This window comes from Oncorhynchus keta, chromosome 4 (assembly GCF_023373465.1).
Source record: "Oncorhynchus keta strain PuntledgeMale-10-30-2019 chromosome 4, Oket_V2, whole genome shotgun sequence".
Classification (NCBI taxonomy): domain Eukaryota; kingdom Metazoa; phylum Chordata; class Actinopteri; order Salmoniformes; family Salmonidae; genus Oncorhynchus; species Oncorhynchus keta.
The window spans coordinates 15447913-15471981 of NC_068424.1; the positions used below are offsets into that span (position 1 = coordinate 15447913).

At 49.0% G+C, this 24069-nt stretch overlaps 1 protein-coding gene across 10 annotated transcripts; it reads right to left on the reverse strand.

Annotated features, from left to right (window-relative positions):
* Positions 1 to 333: 333 nt before the first annotated feature.
* On the reverse strand, positions 334 to 22285 carry LOC118369743 (histone-lysine N-methyltransferase EZH2-like). 10 transcript variants are annotated; one of them, XM_052501251.1, is made up of 21 exons: positions 21746 to 21810; positions 21466 to 21605; positions 18741 to 18852; positions 18491 to 18619; positions 13363 to 13482; positions 12417 to 12537; positions 12167 to 12340; positions 11837 to 11942; positions 11594 to 11763; positions 11275 to 11372; positions 10939 to 11152; positions 10706 to 10872; positions 10480 to 10577; positions 10304 to 10344; positions 10014 to 10139; positions 9743 to 9921; positions 9546 to 9641; positions 9350 to 9431; positions 9190 to 9270; positions 8882 to 8966; positions 334 to 685 (listed from the first exon to the last, which is right to left on the reverse strand). In XM_052501251.1, exons 2-21 carry the CDS (start codon positions 21516 to 21518, stop codon positions 625 to 627), a joined length of 2313 nt encoding a protein of 770 aa, XP_052357211.1. In that variant the 5' UTR covers positions 21519 to 21605; positions 21746 to 21810; the 3' UTR covers positions 334 to 624. The 10 variants fall into 10 exon arrangements, with proteins under 10 accessions (XP_052357211.1, XP_052357217.1, XP_052357205.1 ...); XM_052501257.1 differs by having other exon boundaries at positions 11600 to 11763; positions 21746 to 21809; XM_052501245.1 differs by lacking the exon at positions 21746 to 21810 and adding an exon at positions 21956 to 22285 and having other exon boundaries at positions 10706 to 11152; positions 21466 to 21675.
* Positions 22286 to 24069: the final 1784 nt, after the last annotated feature.

Here is a 24069-nt window from a genome sequence, read left to right on the forward strand (position 1 = left end):
CAATAACATCTGTTAACCATGTGTATGTGACCAATAACATCTGTTTTGACCTCCAATATCAGTCTATAGACTCAAACCAGTGTTCTGACACTCCAGTGCGTCTGAGACCAAGGTTTGAACACTGGCTAAGGGAGTGTGGAAATGACCAGCCACGGAGATCTTTTGAATCCACATTTAGTCTAGCTGGTGGGTGGTCAGGGGCTAATGCCAGGCCCGGGAAAAAAATGATTTTTGGTCCCAGTAAAAGATTGACAACCAGTTGTGATTTCAAAGTCAATAAATGTGTGCATTCATTTGGATTGACCTCAAGTATAAAAAAAAGTATCACAGAGCTAAAGAGAACCAGTCAGTGGATTTATTAACACCTGTTAATGTTTGTTAGCTGTAAACAGGAAGGACGTTCTAGTGACCATAGTTACCAAGAGGCTCACAAATCCCAGAGAACTGGAAGATTTGTTGGGAGAAAAATTATTCAAAGTGAGAAAGAGAGACTTTCCAGAATTCTTGAAGCATCCCACGATTCCGACAAAGAGTCGTTTGCGTTTCCTGAAGTGTGTGTGTGTGTGTGTGTGTGTGTGTGTGTGTGTGTGTGTGTGTGTGTTGATCCAGAGGTAGAAGAGAGGATCATGGTATCTCTGACTCCCGCTCGATGCCGACGTACTTCAGAGAATCAGCCTGACTGTACCTGAGAGAGAAACATGACCAGTTAGCTAGAGATGTCAAACCAACCAAAGTGTGTGAGCGTACGTATAAAAGTCGGTTTACAGTTACTCTACTCTAACGTCATGTCAGTAGACAGTTAGAATGCGACAAGTGTTGATGGTTACATACACTTCATTTGTAATCAGGAGGAAATGTCTGAAGACGGTCAGTTTCCTTGTCTCACAGGCATGAAAAAAGTGAATGTCTCCGCGACTGTCGCAATATTCATTGTCGTGGTTACTGGGCTGCTACAGCAACAAGACCAAATCCATCTGTGCAGAGACTGTGCTGGAGGTCTAAAATAGTCCAGTAGCATTAACTGTGTTTACTTTAGTCACAACCGTAAGCTGTTTTCTGTCAGCTCGCCATTCCCTTGTAGATAATGTTGTTCCTCAATGAATAAAAAAATAGATATACATTTAGATTAAAACTAGTCTCGTATTCACACACTATCACTGATCAACTCTCTCACGTTAGAATACTTACTGGGCGATACAGCAACAATCAAAAAAACTAAAATCCTGGCATTGAAAGGGTATTTTGAGCTCAGGGTGTTGAAATTAACCTTGCTATGGTATTTTGTCGCTTGACAAAGCTGCCGTAGAGGAATGCCTGCCCAACTGTCAGCTATACCTCGGGTCATTAACGAGCTAACAACGAACCAAAACGTTGTTTAAAAAGTTGCTTTTAGTTGCCTGGCTTGCTAAATTGACATTTACGTCATTTAATTTTAAACTGATGGGTTTATTAGAGTTCAAAAGGACTTCAAACTCAACTCTGGACCACTAATAAAAAGGGACTGATTTCCATCTAGGAGACCAGGTGTGAGCAATTAATTATCAGGTAGAACAGAAACCCAGAAGGTTCCGGACCTTGTAGGGTAAGAGATGAATACCCCTGAAATAGAGCAAGTATGCTATTTGGAACACCAGGCTGCTGAAGTCATGCAGAGTCTGTTGTTTTGGTTACACTTCTTCATAACGATGACACGTATGATGTTGGACGACAGAATGTTCATGATGTCGCTGCGTCAGAGACCCGAATGCACGGTTTCCAGTTGAAAGTATTCAGACCCCTTGACTTTTTCCACATTTCAGCCTCATTCTTAAAATTATTTTTTCCCCTCATCAATCAACACACACACATCCATCCATAATGCCACAGCAAAAACAGGTCTAGAAATTCCTGCAAATGTAAATGAAAAAAAAAAAAGATTTAAAAAAAAGGATTGTGTCAAAGCCCAGATCAAGGGAAGTTTACCAAAAAATGTCTGCAGCATTGAAGGTCCCAAAAAACACAGTGGCCTCCATCATTCTTAAATGGAAGAAGTTTAGGACCACCAACACTCTTCCTAGAGCTGGCTGCCAGGCCAAACTGAGCAATCAGGGGAGAAGGGCCTTGGTCAGGGAGGTGACCAAGAACCCGATGGTCACTTTGACAGAGCTCATCTGTAGAGATGGGAGAACCTTCCAGAAAGGAAACCATCTCTGGAGAGACCTGAAAATAGCCGTGCCGTGACACTCCCCATCCAACCTGACAGAGCTTGAGAGGATCTGCAGAGAAGAATGGGAGGAACTCCAAATACAGGTGTACCAAGCTTGTAGCATCAAACCCAAGAAGACTTCAGGCTGTTATCGCTGCCAAAGGTGTTTCTACAAAGTACTGAGTAAAAGATCTGAATACTCTTACTCAGTACTTTGTTGAAACACCTTTGGTAGCGATAACAGCCTGTAAATTAGATACTTTTTTGCTTTTAATACATTTGCAAATGTTTCAAAAAACCTGTTTTTGATTTGTCATTATTTAGTATTGTGTGTAGATTGATGGGGCGAAAAAACAAACATTTAAATCGCTTTTAAAATAAGGCTGTAACGTAACAAAATGTGGACAAAGTCTAGAGGTCTGAATGAGGCCCTGTACCTTAATTAACAGTTAGTCATTGAGACCAAATGGGGAGGGAAATCGACACCCTCCTCAGAGTATTCACATGAACACGTGCTGATTAATACGATCCTAGTTGACCCGGCCGCAGACTGGCTGGTCAGTAACCCTGTTGACCCGGCCGCTAGGCTGCAGACTGGCTGGTCATTAACCCTGTTGACCCGGCCGCAGACTGGCTGGTCATTAACCCTGTTGACCCGGCCGCAGACTGGCTGGTCAGTAACCCTGTTGACCCAGCCACTAGGCTGCAGACTGGCTGGTCATTAACCCTGTTGACCCAGCCGCTAGGCTGCAGACTGGCTGGTCAGTAACCCTGCCCAGCCACTGGCAGACTGGCTGGTCATTAACCCTGTAAGCCGCTAGGCTGCAGACTGGCTGGTCAGTAACCCTGTTGACCCGGCCTCTAGGCTGCAGACTGGCTGGTCAGTAACCCTGTTGACCCCGCTGCAGACAGGCTGGTCAGTAACCCTGTTCTGGTCAGTAACCCTGTTGACCCAGCCAGACTGGCTGGTCAGTAACCCTGTAAGCCACTGGCTGCAGACTGGCTGGTCAGTAACCCTGTTGACCCAGCCACTAGGCTGCAGACTGGCTGGTCAGTAACCCTGTTGACCCAGCCTGGCTGGTCAGTAACCCTGTTGACCCGGCCACTAGGCTGCTGCTGGTCAATAACCCTGTTGAGACTGGCTGCAGACTGGCTGGTCATTGTTGACCCGGCCACTGTTGCAGACTGGCTGGTCAGTAACCCTGTTGACCCGGCCACTAGGCTGCAGACTGGCTGGTCATTAACCCTGTTGACCCACTAGGCTGCAGACTGGCTGGTCAGTAACCCTGTTGACCCGGCTAGGCTGCAGACTGGCTGGTCAGTAACCCTGTTGACCCGGCCACTAGGCTGCAGACTGGCTGGTCAGTAACCCTGTTGACCCAGCCACTAGGCTGCAGACTGGCTGGTCAGTAACCCTGTTGACCCGGCCACTAGGCTGCAGACTGGCTGGTCAGTAACCCTGTTGACCCGGCCACTAGGCTGCAGACTGGCTGGTCATTGTTGACCCGGCCACCCAGACTGGCTGGTCAGACCCTGTTGACCCGCCACTAGGCTGCAGACTGGCTGGTCAGGACCCGGCCACTCTGCAGACTGGCTGGTCCCCTGTTGACCCGGCCACTAGGCTGCAGACTGGCTGGTCAGACTGTTGACCCGCTGGCTGCAGACTGGCTGGTCAGTAACCCTGTTGACCCGGCCACTAGGCCAGACTGGCTGGTCAGTAACCCTGTTGACCCGGCCACTGGCTGCAGACTGGCTGGTCAGTAACCCTGTTGACCCGGCCACTAGGCTGCAGACCAGTAACCCTGTTGACCCGGCCACTAGGCTGCCCGGCCAGACTGGCTGGTCAGTAACCCTGTTGACCCGGCCACTAGGCTGCAGACTGGCTGGTCAGTAACCCTGTTGACCCACTAGGCTGCAGACTGGCTGGTCAGGCCCGGCCACTGGCTGCAGACTGGCTGGTCAGTAACCCTGTTGACCCGGCCACTAGGCTGCAGACTGGCTGGTCAGTAACCCTGTTGACCCGGCCACTGGCTGCAGACTGGCTGGTCAGTAACCCTGTTGACCCGGCCACTAGGCTGCAGACTGGCTGGTCAGTAACCCTGTTGACCCGGCCACTAGGCTGCAGACTGGCTGGTCAGTAACCCTGTTGACCCGGCCACTAGGCTGCAGACTGGCTGGTCAGTAACCCTGTTGACCCGGCCACTAGGCTGCAGACTGGCTGGTCAGTAACCCTGTTGACCCGGCCACTAGGCTGCAGACTGGCTGGTCAGTAACCCTGTTGACCCGGCCACTAGGCTGCAGACTGGCTGCAGACTGGCTGGCCAGTAGGCCCTGGCTGGTCAGTAGTGTTGACCCGGCCACTAGGCTGCAGACTGGCTGGTCAGTAACCCTGTTGACCCGGCCACTAGGCTGCAGACTGGCTGGTCAGTAACCCTGTTGACCCGGCCACTAGGCTGCAGACTGGCTGGTCAGGACTGGCTGCAGACTGGCTGGTCAGTAACCCTGTTGACCCGGCCACTAGGCTGCAGACTGGCTGGTCAGTAACCCTGTTGACCCGGCCACTAGGCTGCAGACTGGCTGGTCAGTAACCCTGTTGACCCGGCCACTAGGCTGCAGACTGGCTGGTCAGTAACCCTGTTGACCCGGCCACTAGGCTGCAGACTGGCTGGTCAGTAACCCTGTTGACCCGGCCACTAGGCTGCAGACTGGCTGGTCAGTAACCCTGTTGACCCGGCCACTAGGCTGCAGACTGGCTGGTCAGTAACCCTGTTGACCCGGCCACTAGGCTGCCACCCTGTTGACCCGGCCACTAGGCTGCAGACTGGCTGGTCAGTAACCCTGTTGACCCGGCCACTAGGCTGCAGACTGGCTGGTCAGTAACCCTGTTGACCCGGCCACTAGGCTGCAGACTGGCTGGTCAGTAACCCTGTTGACCCGGCCACTAGGCTGCAGACTGGCTGGTCAGTAACCCTGTTGACCCGGCCACTAGGCTGCAGACTGGCTGGTCAGTAACCCTGTTGACCCGGCCACTAGGCTGCAGACTGGCTGGTCAGTAACCCTGTTGACCCGGCCACTAGGCTGCAGACTGGCTGGTCAGTAACCCTGTTGACCCGGCCACTAGGCTGCAGACTGGCTGGTCAGTAACCCTGTTGACCCGGCCACTAGGCTGCAGACTGGCTGGTCAGTAACCCTGTTGACCCGGCCACTAGGCTGCAGACTGGCTGGTCAGAACCCTGTTGACCCGGCCACTAGGCTGCAGACTGGCTGGTCAGTAACCCTGTTGACCCGGCCACTAGGCTGCAGACTGGCTGGTCAGTAACCCTGTTGACCCGGCCACTAGGCTGCAGACTGGCTGGTCAGTAACCCTGTTGACCCGGCCACTAGGCTGCAGACTGGCTGGTCAGTAACCCTGTTGACCCGGCCACTAGGCTGCAGACTGGCTGGTCAGTAACCCTGTTGACCCGGCCACTAGGCTGCAGACTGGCTGGTCAGTAACCCTGTTGACCCGGCCACTGGCTGCAGACTGGCTGGTCACCCTGTTGACCCGGCCACTAGGCTGCAGACTGGCTGGTCAGGACCCGGCCACTGGCTGCAGACTGGCTGGTCAGTAACCCTGTTGACCCGGCCACTAGGCTGCAGACTGGCTGGTCAGTAACCCTGTTGACCCGGCCACTAGGCTGCAGACTGGCTGGTCAGTAACCCTGTTGACCCGGCCACTAGGCTGCAGACTGGCTGGTCAGTAACCCTGTTGACCCGGCCACTAGGCTGCAGACTGGCTGGTCAGTAACCCTGTTGACCCGGCCACTAGGCTGCAGACTGGCTGGTCAGTAACCCTGTTGACCCGGCCACTAGGCTGCAGACTGGCTGGTCAGTAACCCTGTTGACCCGGCCACTAGGCTGCAGACTGGCTGGTCAGTAACCCTGTTGACCCGGCCACTAGGCTGCAGACTGGCTGGTCAGTAACCCTGTTGACCCAGCCACTGGCTGGTCAGCTGCAGACTGGCTGGTCAGTAACCCTGTTGACCCAGCCACTAGGCTGCAGACTGGCTGGTCAGTAACCCTGTTGACCCAGCCACTAGGCTGCAGACTGGCTGGTCAGTAACCCTGTTGACCCAGCCACTGGCTGCAGACTGGCTGGTCAGTAACCCTGTTGACCCGGCCACTAGGCTGCAGACTGGCTGGTCAGTAACCCTGTTGACCCGCCACTAGGCTGCAGACTGGCTGGTCAGTAACCCTGTTGACCCGGCCACTAGGCTGCAGACTGGCTGGTCAGTAACCCTGTTGACCCGCCACTAGGCTGCAGACTGGCTGGTCAGTAACCCTGTTGACCCAGCCACTAGGCTGCAGACTGGCTGGTCAGTAACCCTGTTGACCCGCCACTAGGCTGCAGACTGGCTGGTCAGTAACCCTGTTGACCCAGCCACTAGGCTGCAGACTGGCTGGTCAGTAACCCTGTTGACCCGGCCACTAGGCTGCAGACTGGCTGGTCAGTAACCCTGTTGACCCAGCCACTAGGCTGCAGACTGGCTGGTCAGTAACCCTGTTGACCCAGCCACTAGGCTGCAGACTGGCTGGTCAGTAACCCTGTTGACCCAGCCACTAGGCTGCAGACTGGCTGGTCAGTAACCCTGTTGACCCGTAGGCTGCAGACTGGCTGGTCAGTAACCCTGTTGACCCGGCCACTAGGCTGCAGACTGGCTGGTCAGTTGACCCAGCCACCTGCAGACTGGCTGGTCAATAACCCTGTTGACCCGGCCACTAGGCTGCAGACTGGCTGGTCAGTAACCCTGTACCCGGCCACTAGGCTGCAGACTGGCTGGTCAGTAACCCTGTTGACCCAGCCACTAGGCTGCAGACTGGCTGGTCAGTAACCCTGTTGACCCAGCCACTAGGCTGCAGACTGGCTGGTCAGTAACCCTGTTGACCCAGCCACTAGGCTGCAGACTGGCTGGTCAGTAACCCTGTTGACCCAGCCACTAGGCTGCAGACTGGCTGGTCAGTAACCCTGTTGACCCGGCCACTAGGCTGCAGACTGGCTGGTCAGTAACCCTGTTGACCCGGCCACTAGGCTGCAGACTGGCTGGTCAGTAACCCTGTTGACCCGGCCACTAGGCTGCAGACTGGCTGGTCAGTAACCCTGTTGACCCGCCACTAGGCTGCAGACTGGCTGGTCAGTAACCCTGTTGACCCAGCCACTAGGCTGCAGACTGGCTGGTCAGTAACCCTGTTGACCCGGCCACTAGGCTGCAGACTGGCTGGTCAGTAACCCTGTTGACCCGCCACTAGGCTGCAGACTGGCTGGTCAGTAACCCTGTTGACCCGCCACTAGGCTGCAGACTGGCTGGTCAGTAACCCTGTTGACCCGGACCACTAGGCTGCAGACTGGCTGGTCAGTAACCCTGTTGACCCGCCACTAGGCTGCAGACTGGCTGGTCAGTAACCCTGTTGACCCGCCACTAGGCTGCAGACTGGCTGGTCAGTAACCCTGTTGACCCGGCCACTAGGCTGCAGACTGGCTGGTCAGTGGTTGACCCGGCCACTAGGCTGCAGACTGGCTGGTCAGTAACCCTGTTGACCCAGCCACTAGGCTGCAGACTGGCTGGTCATTAACCCTGTTGACCCGGCCGCAGACTGGCTGGTCAGTAACCCTGTTGACCCAGCCACTAGGCTGCAGACTGGCTGGTCAGTAACCCTGTTGACCCAGCCACTAGGCTGCAGACTGGCTGGTCAGTAACCCTGTTGACCCAGCCACTAGGCTGCAGACTGGCTGGTCAGTAACCCTGTTGACCCAGCCACTAGGCTGCAGACTGGCTGGTCAGTAACCCTGTTGACCCGGCCACTAGGCTGCAGACTGGCTGGTCAGTAACCCTGTTGACCCGGCCACTAGGCTGCAGACTGGCTGGTCAATAACCCTGTTGACCCGGCCACTAGGCTGCAGACTGGCTGGTCAATAACCCTGTTGACCCAGCCACTAGGCTGCAGACTGGCTGGTCAGTAACCCTGTTGACCCGGCCACTAGGCTGCAGACTGGCTGGTCAGTAACCCTGTTGACCCAGCCACTAGGCTGCAGACTGGCTGGTCAATAACCCTGTTGACCCGGCCACTAGGCTGCAGACTGGCTGGTCAGTAACCCTGTTGACCCAGCCACTAGGCTGCAGACTGGCTGGTCAGTAACCCTGTTGACCCAGCCACTAGGCTGCAGACTGGCTGGTCAGTAACCCTGTTGACCCAGCCACTAGGCTGCAGACTGGCTGGTCAGTAACCCTGTTGACCCAGCCACTAGGCTGCAGACTGGCTGGTCAGTAACCCTGTTGACCCAGCCACTAGGCTGCAGACTGGCTGGTCAGTAACCCTGTTGACCCAGCCACTAGGCTGCAGACTGGCTGGTCAATAACCCTGTTGACCCGGCCACTAGGCTGCAGACTGGCTGGTCAGTAACCCTGTTGACCCAGCCACTAGGCTGCAGACTGGCTGGTCAGTAACCCCCGGCCACTGGCTGCAGACTGGCTGGTGACCCAGCCACTAGGCTGCAGACTGGCTGGTCAGTAACCCTGTTGACCCAGCCACTAGGCTGCAGACTGGCTGGTCAGTAACCTTGTTGACCCAGCCACTAGGCTGCAGACTGGCTGGTCAGTAACCCTGTTGACCCGGCCACTAGGCTGCAGACTGGCTGGTCAGTAACCCTGATATACTGACCTGTAGTCAAAGAAGAGCTCCTCTCCAGTCTGGATGCTTCTCTTAGCGAAGATCCCTATCCTGTGGTCCCCATTCACCATCATCACTGCAGAGAGAGGAGACTGTCAGCACAACACAGAGGTTGCATCAGAGTGTTACGTCTGTTGGTCCCATCTGCCGGTGTATTAAGTTATATACACCAGACTGGCTGGATCAGCTGATATACATCTGGTGGTTTAAACACGGCTGTAGGATACTTTCTCATCTTGACCCCTGGAGAAACATTCACACAAAATCATCTAATCAAAGTGTTTTAGGGGCTGTCTGACCTTTTGCATAGCAGTTGGGATGGACGGAATGGTTGGCGAAACGAACCTTGTTTCCCTTCCTAGTAGCATCCACTACAAAGTCTGGGGAAGGGGGGGGGAGTTAGCTTGCCCTCTCACTTAACAAAAACGTTATTTCAATACTTTTGTGTGTGTGTGTTACCATTGTTGAGGTTGAACAAGAAGCTACACATGTATTTGTCATAGACCTTCCCTCTGCGATCAGCCTCATCTTGGGAGATTATCTACAAGGAGGGGAGAGAGAAACACACACACACAGGATCAACAAACAGAACAATTATTTTCCACATCACATACATGCAGGCAAAACCCATCACCCAGACAGAGTTGAGCCTCACCTCTCCACAGTACTCAGAGATGAACTCATTCTTCTGAACTGGCTCTTTGATGAAGATGCCCCAGCCTGCGATGTCAGACGGCGCTAAGAGTAGGTGCTGAGAGGTGGGGGCAAAATAGTGAGCAACAGATACCAAACCAAACAAAGGAAAATCCTGTACAGCTGGACGATGCGATCCATACTGTGAGTGTGTTTTACCTTCTTGGCCCCCCTCTGTATGGAGCAGTTTTTACAGGAGACGTTCTTGCTGTCCCAGTGTTCAGCGGCTCCGCAGGTCAGACACAGGTCAGGGTCACACTCCCTGACCGCCAGGTAACACGGACACTGCTTGGTGTTGCACTGGGCCTTACACCTGCATCCTGGGAAACGGTTCTGACCTACACACACACAGACAGAGTGAGTGTGTAACAGAAACCGGTCATCTGCAATGTAATATTGTATGGAAATAAAGTATTTAAAATGTCCTCACACTCTGAGCTGCACTGGCAGAATTTCTCACAGAAGTTCTGAGCGGTGACGCAGGGGCAGGAGGAGTCACAGGGCTGGCGGGGGTGGTCACATGGCTGGTAGTTATACACGTGGTTGGACGAGCCATCTACAGGGGGAGGGGTCAAGCACAGGTCAGCAACTTGCAACAAAAAATAAATTAGTCATAAACTCGTCACATTGACCACAACACATTCAAAGTTTGTGTGGAGCCGCAAGCTAACAGAGTATTGTGAAGGTTCCAATGCTAGGAGAGATGGAGACAATAGTAACCTTTCTTCAGCTGGATCTTCCTGCAGTAAGTGGCCCATAACCTGAAAACACCACCACCAGTAAGTTAGTTTGTATTTTCCATGAAAGTTAACAACCAGATCCTCCGACTGTACCCTTCTCAGTCACCCCATTAGTGCACCCTCAAGCAGTCAGTCTATATTTTGGGCGAGGCTCACCTGTGGTGTTTCCGTTTCTTCTTGCGAGGGGGCGTTTCTTCGTTCTCGGCCGGGGTGCGAGAGATGATACTAGACTCCTTTACACGGAACTCGTACACCTAGAGACGCACATTACTAGACAATATATAACCTGCCAAGTTAGACCACAATGTTATGAGTTCAAAGGGGGAAAAAAATGTAAGAAATGTGAAAGACAGAGAACATTACTTTCAGCATAGGTGCACACCTGTCTGCAGGTCTTGGTTCCTAGGAGTCGTGCTATAGGGCAGTAGTTATCATAGTAGGTTCCGATGAGAACCCTAAAGAGTGAAACCTCGGCAGCGCTCCAATCAACTATCTGAAGATCACACGTCAGCTTCAACTTCACTGGAGTCTGGCACTGTGAGATACCCTCTAGAACACACACAAAGTAATGGTTGGTGTGTGTTGGCGTGTGTGTGTGTGGGTGGTGGTGCGTACCTGAGCTGCTGATGGTGTCCTTCTTATCATCATCATCATCGTCGTATTTCCCCTCCTGCTCGCTGTCCGTGTCTTTGGTATCCGTGGAGACTGTTGGTGTGCTGGGCCGACTGTTGCCGCTCGGTCGTCCCCGGTGACGGATCATGGGGCGTTTGGAAGGAGTCTTGGACCTCTCGTTTGCCATGCCGTCAGGGTACTCCCTCATCAAACCATCCTAGACAACCACCACAGAACAACAATCAGAACTGGTGTGTGTGTGTGTGTGTGTGTGTGTGTGTGTGTGTGTGTGTGTGTGTGTGTGTGTGTGTGTGTGTGTGTGTGTGTGTGTGTACTTGCCTGCACCAGGTACATATAGCACTCGTCACCACAGGGTTTACTGTCCACCAGATTCTCCATGTTTTTACGCTTATAGGTGTTAGGAGTGGCATGGAAGGCTGGAGAGAGACAGATGAGTGGTCACAGTGAAGTCAGAGAGGGGTAGAGCAGAACAGTCTAAATGAGGAGAGAGTCCTTCTGTAGCTCAGTTGGTAGAGCATGGCGCTTGTAATGCCAGGGTAGTGGGTTCGATTCCCGGGACCACCCATACGTAGAATGTATGCACACATTTGGATAAAAGCGTCTGCTAAATGGCATATATTAGAAAGAGTGTCCATACACTCACGGTGCAGGAAGCAGTCGTATTTGAAGCAGCGTCGGCAGAACAGTGTGTGGAAGGAGTGTAGACTGTGTTCTCTCTGAACGGAGCGAGCGTTAGGACCGTCCATGTTAGGAGTACACTCTGGAGGCAATGCACCCGGCAACTGGGGCTCTGTCAGCTCCTTGTACCTGATAACACACACCTCATTATAGTACAGACAAAACAGAAATATGCACTACTGACACGCACAGGAGTACTTACTTCTCTTTGAGTTCCTCTGCGGAGCCCTTATCAGGGAACATGGAGGAAATGGCCTCAAAGATCTTATCAGACGGAATCTTCTTGGAACTGTCACTGCTGCCTTGGCCTGCAAGCAGAGAACACACAGGGGTTGACACACACACACACACACAACTCCCTAAAAAACAGTCACTGCGTCAGCCCACACAGGACACAGGAGGGTAAGCAGAGATCAAGACCTGAGAGGACCTAGGGAAGGGAACTAGGTGAGATAAAGGGGAGAGGGAATAGTTTTGGGATAAGCCTAATTTCTATTCTTGGTTGGATAATAGCAGAGGCAGTCAGCCTTACTTTCAGTGTTGATCAGGGATTCCTGGTGGGGATCCTCAACCATGTGGTCCTTCCCCTCACACAGCTCCATCTTCAACTCTTGCTCGTCTTCATTAAAATCCTCCTCGTTGTCACTGTACTGGGTCAGGGCCCCCACCAGCTCCACAAAGATCTCATCGTTAATGAAGCCACACTCTGGAATCAGACACGGCAGTCATTAAACATGACACCACATCAAATCAAAACGTGATAGTATAAAACAGTGTCTTACCCCTGTCTCCGTGAACTTTGCCGTCGTAGTTCTTGATGAGCTCCTCTATGAAGGTTCCGTCTTGGTCCAGAATCTCGTCTCCCATGTAGGGGATGTTGTGGAGAACCGTCTCATCTTCTACCTACAAGGCAGACCAGGTGTGTCAATAGGCCAGGTAACACACCTGGTCTACTGACACACACACACACACACACACACCTGGCCTACTGACACACACACACACACCTGGCCTACTGACACACACACACACACACACACACACAACTGTCCTACTGACACACACACACACACAACTGGCCTACTGACACACACACACAACTGGCCTACTGACACACACACACACACAACTGGCCCACTGACACACACACACACACAACTGGCCCACACACACACACACACACAACTGGCCTACTGACACACACACACACACAACTGGCCTACTGACACACACACACACACACTGGCCTACTGACACACACACACACACAACTGGCCTACTGACACACACACACAACTGGCCTACTGACACACACACACACAACTGGCCTACTGACACAACTGGCCTAAAGACACACACAAACACCAGGCCTACTGCCAAACACCAGGCCTACTGCCAAACACCTGGCCTACTGACATTCTTCTGACACCTGGCCTACTGTCACACACCTGGCCTACTGACATTCTTCTGACACCTGGCCTACTGTCACACACTTGGCCTACTGACATTCTTCTGACATACACCTGGCCTACCTTGTAGGTAGAAGTAGCAAGTCAGTAGGCCAGGTGTAACAGTAGGCCAGGTGTGTCTGAACAACTCCATTAAAGTTTAAGAAATCACTATCATCAAGTCGGGACTAGACTACTACATCAGATTGGATAACTACAGTTTCAGTGCATGTGTAAGTACAAGCTTAGTATGGAACAGTTTGTGTGTTTTTATGTTTACCATGAAGTTCTGCTGTAGCGGGGACCAGGAGTACATGACAGGTACAGAGGTCACAGCGTTGAGCGTCTTCAGAGGGATCACCTGTTTGGAGAACTCAGAGAAACCACTGTCCACCGTGCACTGTAGGAGACAATATACACATTAGAGAACTCAGAGAAACCACTGTCGGCTGTAGGAGATAATATACACATTAGAGAACTCAGAGAAACCACTGTCCACCGTGCACTGTAGGAGACAATATACACATTAGAGAACTCAGAGAAACCACTGTCGGCTGTAGGAGACAATATACACATTAGAGAACTCAGAGAAAACACTGTCGGCTGTAGGAGACAATATGGATAAGAGCGTCTGCTAAATGACTTAAATGTAAATGTAAATACACATTAGAGAACTCAGAGAAACCACTGTCGGCTGTAGGAGATAATATACACATTAGAGAACTCAGAGAAAACACTGTCGGCTGTAGGAGATAATATACACATTAGAGAACTCAGAGAAACCACTGTCGGCTGTAGGAGATAATATACACATTAGAGAACTCAGAGAAAACACTGTCGGCTGTAGGAGACAATATACACATTAGAGAACTCAGAGAAAACACTGTCGGCTGTAGGAGACAAGATACAACTTCCGGCGCCGACAGAGATGGCCGCCTCGCTTCGCGTTCCTAGGAAACTATGCAGTTTTTTGTTTTTTTTATGTGTTATTTCTTACATTATAGTACCCCAGGTCATCTTAGGTTTCATTACATACAGTCGAGAAGAACTACTGAATATAAGATCGGCGTCAACTCACCATCAGTACGACCAAGAATATGTTTTTCGCGACGCGGATCCTGTGTTCTGCCTTTCAAACAGGACAGCGGAATGGATCCCATGCAGCGACCCCAAAAAACGACTCCGAAAAAGAGCGAAACGAGGCGGTCTTCTGGTCAGACTAAGGAGACAGGCACACCGTGCACCACTCCCTAGCATTCTTCTTGCCAATGTCCAGTCTCTTGACAACAAGGTTGATGAAATCCGAGCAAGGGTAGCATTCCAGAGGGACATCAGAGACTGTAACGTTCTTTGCTTCACAGAAACATGGCTCACTGAAGAGACGCTATCCGAGGCGGTGCAGCCAACGGGTTTCTCCACGCATCGCGCCGACAGAAACAGACATCTTTCTGGTAAGAAGAGGGGCGGGGGCGTATGCCTTATGGCTAACGAGACATGGTGTGATGAAAGAAACATACAGGAACTCAAATCCTTCTGTTCACCTGATTTAGAATTCCTCACAATCAAATGTAGACCGCATTACCTACCAAGAGAATTCTCTTCGATTATAATCACAGCCGTATATATCCCCCCCAAATAGACACATCGATGGCTCTGAACGAACTTTATTTAACTCTTTGCAAACTGGAAACCATTTATCCGGAGGCTGCATTCATTGTAGCTGGGGATTTTAACAAGGCTAATCTGAAAACAAGACTCCCTAAATTTTATCAGCATATCGATTGCGCAACCAGGGGTGGAAAAACCTTGGATCATTGTTACTCTAACTTCCGCGACGCATATAAGGCCCTGCCCCGCCCCCCTTTCGGAAAAGCTGACCACGACTACATTTTCTTGATCCCTGCCTACAGACAGAAACTAAAACAAGAGGCTCCCACGCTGAGGTCTGTCCAACGCTGGTCCGACCAAGCTGACTCCACACTCCAAGACTGCTTCCATCACGTGGACTGGGATATGTTTCGTATTGCGTCAGATAACAATATTGACGAATACGCTGATTCGGTGTGCGAGTTCATTAGAACGTGCGTTGAAGATGTCGTTCCCATAGCAACGATTAAAACATTCCCTAACCAGAAACCGTGGATTGATGGCAGCATTCGCGTGAAACTAAAAGCGCGAACCACTGCTTTTAATCAGGGCAAGGTGTCTGATAACATGACCGAATACAAACAGTGCAGCTATTCCCTCCGCAAGGCTATCAAACAAGCTAAGCATCAGTACAGAGACAAAGTAGAATCTCAATTCAACGGCTCAGACACAAGAGGCATGTGGCAGGGTCTACAGTCAATCACGGACGACAAGAAGAAATCCAGCCCAGTCACGGACCAGGATGTCTTGCTCCCAGGCAGACTAAATAACTTTTTTGCCCGCTTTGAGGACAATACAGTGCCACTGACACGGCCTGCAACGAAAACATGCGGTCTCTCCTTCACTGCAGCCGAGGTGAGTAAGACATTTAAACGTGTTAACCCTCACAAGGCTGCAGGCCCAGACGGCATCCCCAGCCGCGCCCTCAGAGCATGCGCAGACCAGCTGGCCGGTGTGTTTACGGACATATTCAATCAATCCCTATACCAGTCTGCTGTTCCCACATGCTTCAAGCGGGCCACCATTGTTCCTGTTCCCAAGAAAGCTAAGGAAACTGAGCTAAACGACTACCGCCCCGTAGCACTCACTTCCGTCATCATGAAGTGCTTTGAGAGACTAGTCAAGGACCATATCACCTCCACCCTACCTGACACCCTAGACCCACTCCAATTTGCTTACCGCCCAAATAGGTCCACAGACGATGCAATCTCAACCACACTGCACACTGGCCTAACCCATCTGGACAAGAGGAATACCTATGTGAGAATGCTGTTCATCGACTACAGCTCAGCATTCAACACCATAGTACCCTCCAAGCTCTAGAACCTGGGTCTCGACCCCGCCCTGTGCAACTGGGTACTGGACTTCCTGACGGGCCGCCCCCAGGTGGTGAGGGTAGGCAACAACATCTCCTCCTCGCTGATCCTCAACACTGGGGCCCCACAAGGGTGCATTCTGAGCCCTCTCCTGTACTCCCTGTTCACCCACGACTGCGTGGCCACGCACGCCTCCAACTCAATCATCAAGTTTGCGGACGACACAACAGTGGTAGGCTTGATTACCAACAACGACGAGACGGCCTACAAGGAAGAGGTGAGGGCCCTCAGAGTGTGGTGTCAGGAAAATAACCTCACACTCAACGTCAACAAAACTAAGGAGATGATTGTGGACTTCAGGAAACAGCAGAGGGAACACCCCCCTATCCACATCGATGGAACAGTAGTGGAGAGGGTAGCAAGTTTTAAGTTCCTCGGCATACACATCACAGACAAACTGAATTGGTCCACTCACACAGACAGCATCGTGAAGAAGGCGCAGCAGCGCCTCTTCAACCTCAGGAGGCTGAAGAAATTCGGCTTGTCACCAAAAGCACTCACAAACTTCTACAGATGCACAATCGAGAGCATCCTGGCGGGCTGTATCACCGCCTGGTACGGCAACTGCTCCGCCCTCAACCGTAAGGCTCTCCAGAGGGTAGTGAGGTCTGCACAACGCATCACCGGAGGAAAACTACCTGCCCTCCAGGACACCTACACCACCCGATGTTAGAGGAAGGCCATAAAGATCATCAAGGACATCAACCACCCGAGCCACTGCCTGTTCACCCCGCTATCATCCAGAAGGCGAGGTCAGTACAGGTGCATCAAAGCTGGGACCGAGAGACTGAAAAACAGCTTCTATCTCAAGGCCATCAGACTTTTAAACAGCCACCATTAACATTGAGTGGCTGCTGCCAACACACTGACACTGACACAACTCCAGCCACTTTAATAATGGGAATTGATGGGAAATTATGTAAATATATCACTAGCCACATTAAACAATGATACCTTATATAATGTTACTTACCCTACATTATTCATCTCATATGCATACGTATATACTGTACTCTATATCATCTACTGCATCCTTATGTAATACATGTATCACTAGCCACTAACTATGCCACTTTGTTTACATACTCATCTCATAAGTATATACTGTACTCGATACCATCTACTGTATCTTGCCTATGCTGCTCTGTACCATCACTCACTCATATATCCTTATGTACATATTCTTTATCCCCTTACACTGTGTATAAGACAGTAGTTTTGGAATTGTTAGTTAGATTACTTGATGGTTATTACTGCATTGTCGGAACTAGAAGCACAAGCATTTCGCTACACTCGCATTAACATCTGCTAATCATGTGTATGTGACAAATAAAATTTGATTTGATTTGATTAGAGAATTCAGAGAGACCACTGTCCACCGTGAGACAATATACACATTAGAGAACTCAGAGAAACCACTGTCCACCGTGAGACAATATACACATTAGAGAACTCAGAGAGACCACTGTCCACCGTGAGACAATATACACATTAGAGAACTCAGAGAAACCACTGTCCACCGTGAGACAATATACACATTAGAGAACTCAGAGAAACCACTGTCCACCGTGAGACAATATACACATTAGAGAACTCAGAGAAACCACTGTCCACCGTGCACTGTAGGAGACAATATACACATTAGAGAACTCAGAGAAACCACTGTCCACCGTGAGACAATATACACATTAGAGAACTCAGAGAAACCACTGTCCACCGTGAGACAATATACACATTAGAGAACTCAGAGAGACCACTGTCCACCGTGAGACAATATACACATTAGAGAACTCAGAGAAACCACTGTCCACCGTGAGACAATATACACATTAGAGAACTCAGAGAGACCACTGTCCACCGTGAGACAATATACACATTAGAGAACTCAGAGAAACCACTGTCCACCGTGAGACAATATACACATTAGAGAACTCAGAGAAACCACTGTCCACCGTGCACTGTAGGAGACAATATACACATTAGAGAACTCAGAGAAACCACTGTCCACCGTGAGACAATATACACATTAGAGAGCTCAGAGAAACCACTGTCCACCGTGCACTGTAGGAGACAATATACACATTAGAGAACTCAGAGAAACCACTGTCCACTGTAGGAGACAATATACACATTAGAGAACTCAGAGAAACCACTGTCCACTGTAGGAGACAATATACACATTAGAGAACTCAGAGAAACCACTGTCCACCGTGAGACAATATACACATTAGAGAACTCAGACAAGTCACACTGGTGAAGAACTATAAAAGGTGAAACATGGTGAAAAACAATAAACAGATGTTTTAAAAAATGGACATCCGTTAGCATGTAAAACATGGATTTACACTATCTTTGGCTAGGTGCGTGTGTGAAGTGCACACTGACCTCTCTGGTCCCTCGTAAGGAGCTAACAGATGTCATGATGTGAAGGGGCTGGATCCTCCTGGACTTCCACTCAGCGTTCAGGATGTCTGTCCGCTCCAGGATCCTCTGACGGTTAGAGTTAAACATACTCTGAGGAGAAAACGTACTGTCAGAAACCCCTCTGTGTGTGTGTGTGTGTGTGTGTGTGTGTGTGTGTGTGTGTGTGTGTGTGTGTGTGTGTGTGTGTGTGTGTGTGTGTGTGTGTCTGTACCTTGACCTCGTCGGCCCGTCTGAAGCGTAGCCTCATGTACTCACACTTCACCCTCCTCCCCCAACCCACTGGTCCCTTCACAGACCGCTTCCCTGTCAGCACCATGGTCAACCTGGAACACAGGCCTTTACAATCATGCACAGTACAGGAGAAAAGGCAAAGACCGATGCTTCCGCATTAAGGGCTGAGATTTGTATTTTTTTTTTTTTTTTTTAAACACAACGGAACTTTGGACACCATTGTTCATCATTGTACATGTTGATAAGGGGCGGAGTCTATTTCCAGAGTCATGAACGGTCATTCTAGTTTCCATTCCCATCTCTCTACACCTGTTCTACAGACGCACAGAGAAATTCAACGCCAGACCAGATGGGGAAACACCCCAAACTAACTTCCTGTTTCATGTCTCTAATTCACATTCAAAAGCTTTATTGTGCCTTTACTTGGGGTAAAACAGAAATCACAAAATCAGTCTTTGGCTTCCATCACAGGCTCAGTGCCAAACACAGTACTGCAGCCTCCATAATAACATGGAAATGAAATGGATGTTGAAGATGGCCCAAATTCACAAGCTGCAGAAATCATGTGTCTGCTTCAAGACTGCTGTCTGATTGGTCAAAACCACGTACCGATGACACACTACTAGAAAGAATACTGCCGTTTGCTCTGGGTAGATAAACTAGTCTCTCTGTTTGTTTATCTGCCCTGACGTTGTCATATCTGACCAGCCTGGGTGGGCCTGATCTAATCCAATCAGGTCTTCTTCCTTGAGGACACATACACTCTACAGGCTGCCATGGAAACCTGTCATCACACACCACCAGGCACCACACTGGATACTGATGTCTAGGGTGTCTCTAAGCAGAGAATGACTCACAGTACATTTACACAATATAACTTTACTTTGACCATAGTTACAGGAAACACAAACAACGTATTCTGCTGTCATTTCTCAACACAGACAGCACACCTCATACAGACAGGCTGTTGAGAGGACACAGGGTCGAGTTGCAGTGCAGCACTCCTGGATGGAGAGCAACGGGGATTGTTGTGAGGAGGAAGTGAACGTTCAGATATTCGATGAGGGTCTCAATATTAAGACGGAGGGTACAATTAACAATCGTATAAGGTAATACTGTACTACACTAGTGCAACACCATTAAATCTCCTACTAGTAACCCGCTGCGTAAATTCTCCTAACCTGCTACGAAAACGTAACTTCCGGTCGTAGTTAACACCGAGTCAAACCCCTCTCAACTGTCTCTAGTTGTTTTTTTTGTTGTTTGTTCATCAAACCGCTTTGATGTCATTGCCATCGCCAAATCAATCGCTGTCATGTCAAATGTGACAATTTGACAGAATTGTAGCTAACAGTAATTTTCAACGTAGCTAGTATCACGCAAACTTGCCAATTCATATGAAGCTAGCTAAGAGTATTTCAACCCATCCTACAAAATAATTATGATTCTTGTGAATGTATGCCTTGACCTGACAGAAACTGAGTAACATTAAGGCTTGAATGGCTACAAAGTTCAATAAAGTTAAACGTTGCCAGTCATGAGTCAATGCGGAAACATTGAAGGAAAACTCGACCACAGCAGACAAAAAGAGTTAATTGGCACAACTATCATATTTACACATTGGCTGGCTAACTGTTTAGCTTTATGTCTGATAACTGCCAGATCAGGCAAGTCCAGAGGTGTCAACAAACAGTAGTATCCTTCCCTACCGAGCTGGTTGGCCAGCAAGCGACCAAGACAGAGGAAACTAACGTTGTGACTTGCTTATTAGTATTATTTGTTTTTCAATGAGGAAACAATTGTATATTTTGACAGCGTATCCTACCTGCAGAGGGGTCGGTCCTCATTCAATGTAGTGACTCGGGATCAACTGGACACACCGAGAAATAATATTTCGTTGATCGGAATTACTACTGTTTTGTTGGCTAGCTCGTCAGCAGAGAGAGAAGGGGATGGTGGTGATAAATTGAAATCGCGCATCCGCGGAGTCGACTTCTAGCTAGCGAAACAACAACACCGGCTCGCTACACAAAACCGGGCGCTTTTTGGTCTGCACTTCCCAGTGAAAATAACACGGATTTATTGTAAATATACAATTTTATTGAAGAGTTTTTCTCAATTGCAATGTTTTTCCGCTTAACGACCTGGCTCACTATTCAAACATCTCTCCGTCTATCGCTCAACATTCGCCGCCCACTTCAACCGCAGTAGCGTCACCGCGCGCCAAACATATGGGCCAATCACCGCAGCGGATATTCAGGCTTCTCACTGCGATGCATCACGATAGGTCTGATTGAATCCGGGAGCTGGTCAATAATAGACAGCGCTCCGTTGGGGGGCCCGGATTGGGGGACATGTATAAAAGTTCATTTTGTTCTCTCGGTTTTCTTTTATAACATTATGTATTCAATGATACAAATATGTATATGCGAGGTGTTTACAGTCGCCCCTGGTACCACGTTAACGTGCAACTATTTACAGTTACGACTCCCCATTAGATGAAGGTAATAATACCATATTTAATAATCAATGAGACAATTAGCCATGTATAATTTCAGTAGATAAGAGTAGCCTAAATATTGGGAGCTAAACCGTTATACACAAATCAAAGCAATTTACTCAACGGTGGATGTGTTTTATATTGTAGACGACCGTTTATATAGTAAATATACGCTGTATTTCTATTTTGGTCACGGTCTGTAAACCTTGCAATGGTAGAGTGTAGTGGCAACAGTCTGAATTCACTTCCTCTCCTCATCCCCACGGCCTGTAAACCTTGCAATGGTAGAGTGTAGTCGCAACAGTCTGAATTCACTTCCTCTCCTCATCCCCACGGCCTGTAAACCTTGCAATGGTAGAGTGTAGTCGCAACAGTCTGAATTCACTTCCTCTCCTCATCCCCACGGCCTGTAAACCTTGCAATGGTAGAGTGTAGTGGCAACAGTCTGAATTCACTTCCTCTCCTCATCCCCACGGCCTGTAAACCTTGCAATGGTAGAGTGTAGTGGCAACAGTCTGAATTCACTTCCTCTCCTCATCCCCACGGCCTGTAAACCTTGCAATGGTAGAGTGTAGTCGCAACAGTCTGAATTCACTTCCTCTCCTCATCCCCACGGTCTGTAAACCTTGCAATGGTAGAGTGTAGTGGCAACAGTCTGAATTCACTTCCTCTCCTCATCCCCACGGCCTGTAAACCTTGCAATGGTAGAGTGTAGTCGCAACAGTCTGAATTCACTTCCTCTCCTCATCCCCACGGCCTGTAAACCTTGCAATGGTAGAGTGTAGTGGCAACAGTCTGAATTCACTTCCTCTCCTCATCCCCACGGCCTGTAAACCTTGCAATGGTAGAGTGTAGTCGCAACAGTCTGAATTCACTTCCTCTCCTCATCCCCACGGCCTGTAAACCTTGCAATGGTAGAGTGTAGTCGCAACAGTCGGAATTCACTTCCTCTCTTCATCCCCGTTCCTCTATCTGCACTGACCGCTGAGAGCGAGACTGGTCAAAACATCCTCCGGTCCATAATTTCCGCTAGACTGGGAAGTTTACAAGGAGAGTAGCCCACTAAGGTATACTAAGGAGTAGCCTCTGCCGAGTCCGGAACAAGCGGATGTTTTTTTTTATTCAGACATTTTCAAAAATCAAACAGGCATAATTCACATATATAAATAACATGTATTTCAATAGACAGAACACGTGTAAAAATGTTTTTTAAATGTAATAAAACTAATCACAGGGTGGTCTATTCAGGAATAATTTTATTTGTCACACATATTTAGTAGATGTTATTGCAGGTGTAGCGGGATGCTTGAGTTCCTAGCTCTTGATATGAGATCAAGGGCTTGTTTGGATTTAACCCATTTCAAAGATGTATATAATCACTTTTCCTCATTTAAGACAATAAACAGCGGGGGTAGTTTGTAAAAAAAAACATTTGTGAATGAAATATTTTGCCATGATGATCAAGTTATGCACACATTCATTAGCTTCCCTGTCCTTATAGGTGACCGCATGTCCCGGATTGTGCGGGACAGCCGCATTTTGTCCCGCATCCTACAACCAAACAATCATGTCCCTCACTTTATCAACAAATTCACACCACTAATTTACTAAAAAAAAAGTCAGCGTAATATCGTCAACCAATCACATTGTCAAATCCTTTCGGTCTAAATTCCAGCTAAATTTGGCGCACAGTTAACTATTTACAAAAAGAGAGGAAGAGCTACAACAGTAAGTAAATAGCCGTAAGACCTATTTTTTGTTGGTCCCCAGGGGTGGGTGGGTCCCCGTGGGAATCGAACTTACAATTCCCCCATGGAAATCGACAACCCGAGCATTGCAAGCGCCAAGCTTTACCAACATCACATTATCACAAACCATTTGATGTCTCAATTACTGTATTGTTTTTCTTCATGGTGATGGAAAGTCTACAGGTACTAAACTAGATGACCAGCCTATGTACAATACAGTAATGTACATTTACATTAAGTCGATTGTAAGGATAGTAAATTAATACTGCTCAAAAAAGTGGTTGTTTTCCATGTTATTTGATTAAGAAAAATATTTAATATGATGTGGATGTTTGGTGTCTTTGACCATAACTTTGCACCTTTTGATGTAACTGTTTGAGGACAAGGTTGTTATTTCTGGATCCCATTAGAATAACAAATTGCACAGAAAGGGACAGAGCAACCACGCTTACAATTCCAACAATTGAATCCTGCAAGATACTGTTTTTAATTATTAAAACCTCTTAAGGTGACAGTCTCTGAAATCAGACACTATAATTACTTCAAAATATATGTATGTCTACATTACTTATTTATTGATTTCCCACCATTTTATAAGACAGCCATCCAGACCTTCCTAGGACCATGTCAACGTCCTCTGTCGAATAAACATGTATTTGCCTCCCTCTGGTGGTCGGCTGCATCATTACATCCAGTTATAACACTTCACTGCAACATTGTATAAAAGTCCTTAGAAAAACATGTATCCAGCTTGACTGCTTCAAGGCACAGACATGGCAAAGCAAACACTGAATTTGGCACGAGCGGGTGGTTCTAAATACACAACTTTCATAGCTCTACAATAAAGAATGCTACCTACACACTTCATTAAACCTAAAATAAGTAAAGATGTCATTACGTCCGAGGCAGACATTGCATATTTTATTATATGCTCAGGACGACAAACACAAGCCTTTGCATAGCCCTTCTCCCCTTGTCTATAGAAGGGACACACACTGTCTAAATAGCCCAAATGTTGATTGAGACATTGACAAATTTAACAGATCTTGACTATCACTGAT